Source organism: Gymnoscopelus microlampas, assembly GCF_963454915.1.
Source record: "Gymnoscopelus microlampas genome assembly, chromosome: 17".
Lineage (NCBI taxonomy): Eukaryota > Metazoa > Chordata > Actinopteri > Myctophiformes > Myctophidae > Gymnoscopelus > Gymnoscopelus microlampas.
This window is the reverse complement of record NC_139954.1, coordinates 44,071,796-44,078,670: the sequence shown is the minus strand read 5'-3', so window position 1 is coordinate 44,078,670 and position 6,875 is coordinate 44,071,796. Positions and strand designations below refer to the sequence as shown.

General features: G+C 43.9%; 1 protein-coding gene across 1 annotated transcript; it reads right to left on the bottom strand.

Annotated features, from left to right (window-relative positions):
• Positions 1–881: 881 nt before the first annotated feature.
• Positions 882–5,398, bottom strand: LOC311064465 (uncharacterized protein; the record flags this gene model as incomplete). Its single annotated transcript, XM_084084295.1, has 5 exons — positions 882–1,119; positions 2,440–2,696; positions 3,379–3,986; positions 5,101–5,242; positions 5,390–5,398. The coding sequence occupies 5 exons, from the start codon at positions 5,396–5,398 to the stop codon at positions 882–884; spliced, it is 1,254 nt and encodes a 417-aa protein (XP_083940421.1).
• Between the last annotated feature and the right edge of the window lie 1,477 nt (positions 5,399–6,875).

Below are 6,875 nucleotides of genomic sequence, written 5' to 3'. Positions count from 1 at the left end.
GTTGGGATCCGTCCTTGAGGCGTTGCGAGTCTGTAACTCCGAGACTGTACAAAAGGGAACCAAATGTCCATTTTGTACAGTCTCAGAGTTAGATTAAAGGTAGGGTAAGCGATATTTTTTGGTTAAAACAAAAGGTTTTTTGTTAAAAGGTTAAAGCTCTATATTCTGATAGTAGCCTAATCATTGCTATTGAGTGTTTGTTCAGTAACAGGAGTCTGCAGCTCTTTAACAAACAGAAAATACATTTTCAGGTAGGTGACAAAATCTCAGCCAGTCAGGAGAGAGTGTACCCTTTTATCAGCTTCATTTTTTTTATAGTGTTCCAGTTCCAATTTTGCCTGCTCATTTCTTAGTGTCATCACTTCTTATTTCACTTGTTTAATCATGTATCCTAATTGAGTTCTCTATCCTGATTGGATGAAATTGGTATCCCGACCTGAAAATGCATTTTCTGTTTAATAAAGCGCCGGAGAGACACGGAGACTCCCGTTACTGAACAAACACTCTATAGCACTGAGTACTATCAGAATATAGAGCTATATTTAACACTTATTTTAACCAACGAAAATCACTTACCCTACCTTTAACACTGCATATCTTTAGAGTGTAGACTGGGGTCCCGGAGGTTAAATAAAACGGCGGTCTGCATGTGGACTAATGCATATCAAACTGGGGGGGTCGTTGAAATGAATAAAAGGTTGAGAATCACTGGCACTGTATAGATGCCCTCTTTTGCGTTGAAATAAAAACGATTCACAATGGGGAATAGACATAATTGAAATACATCAAAACCAGGGGGGGGTCATGTTCAGAGGCCACGGAGCTGATTAGCGGGAGGGAGCCCTTCATTCCGCCGTCACGCCTAAAAGAAGAGCACGCTCCTAATTATCGCAGTCGGAATCCAGTCCGACGACCTCTGTTGCCTCCGGGCAGTATTTCTCCTCGGGACCCTCGTTGCCCTTCTTCTTGTTCTTCTCTCCCATGATGACGGCCGCCAGCACCGTGATCACCACGGTGACCGTCAGGATGAGCACGGTCACCGTCTCGGCCACGCACAGCTCGTCGTCCACCTCGGCCATCAGGTCGCCCTTCAGCTCGGCCGGGTCGCCGCAGCGCAGCCTGTGGTAGACAGTGTTGATTTTGACAGTTTTGAATGAAATTCAGTGGTACTAAAATGTTTTACTTTAAGTAAAAGTATCGATACTGCAAGTACTCTGTTACTAAGCAAAAGTCTGGAATAAAAACATTTACTTAAGTAAAAGTGCAAAAGTATTGGTATCAAAATTTACTTAAAGTACCAAAAGTAAATGTACTCAAATGTTTGAAAATAGCAGATCTACAAGCTCACAACGCGTCGCGATCAAAGTAACTGGTAACTAAAGTTTTCAAATCATTGTAGTGGAGTAAAAGTACAATATTTGCCTCTGAGATGTAGTGGAGTAGAAGTAAAAGTATAGACATTTGCAAATACTCCAGCAAAGTAAAAGTACCTCAAAATTGTACTTAAGTACAGTACTTGAGTAAATGTATGTAGTTACTTGACACATCTGGTCATAGTCTTTTGAATGGAATTCCATTTAGTTTTAGTCATGTTTTAATCACCTGAAAATGTTTTACTGTTAGTCTAGTTTTAGTCGACTAAATATCCTAAGATTATAGACCACCGAAGTCTGACGTAATTTACACATCCTTGGCTTGTCTACCTGGTTCGCGGTTTTCCACCCCCATTCTGGATCTTCTATCTTATGGATATGAAGCATCAACTGACGGTTGAGAAAAAGATAATGTTACTTCCGCCGAATTACAGTCGTTACATTTTTGCCAGAAACAGACTGTAGCAAATATAAGTGACTGACTATCATAAACGATACAGAGCCTCCTCCCTGACAATATCGCCGAGACAGTTTGTTTATTTTTGGACCACAATTCTTATATGAGACGATTCTATGATGACCCAATGTTATTCTCCATAGCGAAATTACTTTACGAACCTGGGGATGAACGAGTGACGTCAGGACTTCGGTGGTCTATTAGTCGACTAAATCTACAGTTGATTTAGTTGACTAAAACGTATTTTGGCGGTGCCTTGATGGCGTCGTAATGGCTGATTTTACACTTGGTTGCATGCTGAAAATAGCCGATCTGCAAGCTCACAACGCGTCACACCGCGACACGTTGTGAGCTTGTAGATCTGCTATTTTCAGAGCGCAACACCCGACCAAACATAAAATGACTTGTCTTTTAGTTCTACTGGATCTCTTCTCTCCACTAGTCCCTCACTAGCATTTTAGTCTAGGTTGTATTTGTTGACGAAATGTTCAATATATCTAGTCTTTAGTTTTAGTCATCATAGCTTAGTTTTTATTTCGTTTTCGTCAGTGAATAAAAGGTAGTCGACGAACGTTTTTCGTCACAGTTTTAGTCGACTAAAATCAACACACTAGCCTGTGGTAGTCGTCCAGGAACAGCCGCCGCACGTGGGCCAGCTTGGCGAAGACCCTCTGCAGGTCGCAGTCACAGTGCCAGGGGTTGCCCTCCAGGAGGACGTGCACGGTGGACGAGGGGATGCTCAGCAGGGTCTGGAAGTGCATGGCCGACATGCGGTTGAAGCGCAGGTCCAGCATGGCCAGGCTGGAGAGCGGCGCGAAGGCGCCCGGCTCGGTGGCGTTGATCTGGTTCCCCCGCAGCCTCAGGACCTCGGGAATCGGAATCGGAGAATCGAGTTTATTTGTCACGTGACGTCACAGGATTACAAAGTAAAAGAGTGGGTTGAAATTCGCTTTCGTAAAACATCGTTTCGCATCGCAACGTTATTTCCATAGAAACAAGAAACGGAGGAAGAAGAGGGGGAGGGGGGATCAAAACAAGAAAACAAAAAAGCCTACATATTTACACTAGTACCTGAGATAAGATATGACAACGGTGCATGAGCATATAGCATTAATGTATACTGTACATGATATACTTATGGATGTTGGTTAATCCAATAAGACTGGGAACGCATCTGTGTCATTTTTTTTCTTTTCTTTAGCTATTCAAAAATAGCAGATATACAAGCGCATATCGCGGTGCCGCGCTATGAGCTTGTAGATCTGCTATTTTTGAAAAATCATGAAAATGTGTGCAAATATATATATGTATTTTTATTTTGTTTAGCGGACATTTGTAACTCAAATCTTTGCTTCTGGGGGGTCCCTGGAACTAAATATTTTACAAATGTTCGCTTTAAAAAATATATATAATCCAAGATTTGCACAAATGTTCACAATCTTTCAAAAATAGCAGATCCACAAGCTCATAGCTAAAATGACACAAATGATGCTTTCTCTGTCTTAAAGGGTTAAGCTGCTTAGAGAAAGAAAGAAAAAATAAAACAACCTCCAGGGAGTGCAGGGTGGAGAACAGGCCCATGTCCAGGGCCACCAGGCGGTTCCCGTCCAGGCGGAGCCAGCGCAGGGCCGTCATGCTGCCCAGCGCCCGGGGCCGCACCACGCTCACCAGGTTGTAGCTCAGGTCCAGCCTGGCCAGGTTGTCCAGGTTCTGGAACGTGCCGCTCTCCAGGACGACGAGGCGGTTGCGGGCCAGCGAGAGCTCGCCCAGGGAGTCCAGGCCCAGCGAGAAGCCCTCGCCCAGGGCGGAGAGCTGGTTCTGGCTGAGGTCCAGCTTCTGCAGGCTCTGGAGGCCCACGAAGGCCCTGTCGGCCACCGACGTGATGTTGTCCTCCTTCAAAAGCAACACCCGGAGGCTCCAGAGGGCCCCGAAGGAGCCCGGGGGGAGTTCTGTCAAAGGGTTCCAGGACAGGTCCACGTATTCCGTGTCGTAGGGGAACTTGCCGACCGGAGTGGAGATATTCCCACCTGAACAGTTGACATATTTTATGTCCGGGAGACAGTTACATCCCTTATAACAAGCTCTAACTGCCCTAGATAGAGGCATGATGAAAGCGTACTGGAAGAAAAACAGCCAATAGGGGAAGGCAATCATGCCTGCAACGGGAGAGAGAGAGAGAGAAAAAGACAAGAATCATGTGTTACACACAATGTTTTATTGAAAATACCTAGTATACGTGCAGCGGTACTGTCAGGCATTGTGTTTTTTTCTGCTTCGACTTAGTATTATTCCACAAATAAATCGGCAGCGCTTGAGTTTTAGACTTCAGGAGGACGACATCCCACGCTAACTGTCATCCCTGCTTAAGCCTCATGATTAATGCAAGAAACAATCTTATGAGCAAAGCGTGATCTTACTTCGCTTATCTCCACTTTAACCCATTAAGACCGGGAACGCGTCTGTGTGTCATTTTAAGATTTCTTTAGGCTATTCAAAAATAGCAGATCTACAAGCTCATAGCGCGGCACCGAGTGAGCTTGTAGATGTGCTATTTCTTTTTTTTTATCGTGAAAATGTGTGCAAATCTTTGATGTTTTTTTTTTTGTAACTCGAATTTTTGCTTCTGGATATTCTAAAACAGTTTTTTTTTTAAATGTATGTTGCTATATATCAGTGGTTCTCAAACTTTTTTCATGTTAAGGACCCCCCAAATTATATGTATTTGGCCGCGGACCCCCATCTGAAAATATTGTTTCCGACTAGACCCCCCCCCCCGCCCAGAAGCAAAGATTTAAGTTAAAGATGTTCGCTCGAAAAAAGTATATTTATTCAAAGATTAGCAACATTTTTCACGATAAAATAAATAAATAGCAGATCTACAAGCTCATAGTGCGGCACTCGGTGCCGCGCTATGAGCTTGTAGATCTGCTATTTTTGAATAGCCAAAGAAGTCTAAAAAAATGACACAGATGCGCTTTCCCGGTCTTAGTGGGTTAAGGTGTCAACAACAGCGAGGTGACAAATTTTGCATGCCGCACTGGAAGAAAACCAAACACACCGGCTGTCAAAAGAGAGAGGGAAGAAAAAAAAAACTACAACGGAAAAAAAAGAAACAAGGAAGAAAAGAAAATTACAACAATTACAGTCAAGTGTCGTGAGAAAAAATACCTTTTACCTGTTGCAGCGCGCGTACACTCTCGTCGCGACGATCCTCTCACACCAGCATTTGTCTTGAGTCGTGCCCAGACAAGCGGCAGACAAGCGGCAGACAGGTTGAGGCCAGGTCTCTGTCAGAAGCAGAAATGGGGGGGTTGTCGGCTCGCCTGTCGTCCCCTTGCTGCCGTGCCGGCGCACCTGTCGACAGGTGAGGGCCACTCAGACGATGGCTCTCTGAATAATTCACAGGTTGCGGCTACAGGAAGGGAAAACAAGTTGGAGCGGTCACGCCACACCAACAAACAGGAGACGAGGGGGGAGCGCTGGGGCGTAGAGAGTACAGTACTCTTGTGTACTACTGGAGAAGACATATCGGTGCAGTGTTCTGAATAGATAGATGTACCGATACCATTTTGAGATGAGATGAGATGAGATAATACTTTATTTATCCCTGATTGAACATTGAGACGTTACAGCAGCACAATGTGATAAAATAGATAATCTACAACAGGGGTTTTCAACCTTTTTCATGTCAAGGTCCATTATTTATTTGGCATTCGAGCCAGGGACCACCGTTTGATGAGATTTTTGTTATCTTTGGATAAGATTTTGTCCACAATTCCATGCTGTATTGATGTTGGTACCATAGGAGAGATAACAGGCCTATTTTTTGATTAAAATAGCAATTTTTTAATTAAGTAATGCAGATGTTTAACAATAGTTTAACTCTTGAGAGCGTAAAATGAAACCAAATGGACCCGTAATCATTTTACGCTCTCAAGAGTCAAAGATCTATAAGGGTCCATTTGGTTACCAACTCTCTATCATTTAGCTGGGGACCACCTGGAACCCCCTCAAGGACCACTTGGTGGTCCCCGGACCACTGGTTAAGAACCACTGATCTACAAGACAAACAAAAAAAACACATCGGGCCGCGCACATGGACACAATCACACAAGAACAGGGCCGACACACTACTACCATATGCATTTAGGGAGAGAGTTCTCATGCATTATGCAGTCTGATGGCGGTTGGCATAGAGGACAGTCTGTACCGCTCTGTTTTCATCAGCGGGAGAGAGAGGGTGATCATCTGGCTGAAGGGTGCCCATGCACCTTCTTCTGCAGCTCACCATGGAGTGGATGGGAGGGGTTTTTCTTTTTCCCGATAACCAATTCAGATACCTACAACTACCGAAGTATCGAACAGAAAACGGTGTGTAATAGAAAAAAATCACACCTGTGTGAAGGTAGCGGCGCCTTTGATACATTTTGTCATAGATATGTGTTTCTACTAGAGAAACAATATTAAATCTCTGTAAATTTATTTCAAGGCTTCCAGTGGCACTAAATAGTGCCATTGGAAGCGAATCACCAAATGCATTCCACTACCCACTATGTTACTATTCATGACATCATAGTGATGTCATGAATAGTAACATAGTGATGTCATGAATAGTGACCAATCAGAACGTTGACGGACCTGACCAATCAGAACGTTGACGGACCTGACCAATCAGAACCTTGGCGAGCCTGACCAATCAGAACGTTGACGGACCTGACCAATCAGAACCTTGGCGAGCCTGACCAATCAGAACGTTGACGGACCTGACCAATCAGAACCTTGGCGAGCCTGACCAATCAGAACGTTGACGCAAAAGCCAGGTATAGAGGGCTAATATCCGCTCTATACCTTTGCTAGCGCCGCTAAAAATATATATTTGGACAGTGGTTCTAAAAGTGGGGACCAGGGACCCTCAGGGTTCCTTAATGAGGGGGTTCCAAATGTACCCTTACTGGTCTGTAACTCTTAGAGTCATGGGGGTCCTTGAAATCAAAAGGATTAAATGACCAATCTAGGAATAAATAAAAATGAAAATATGTTTATAA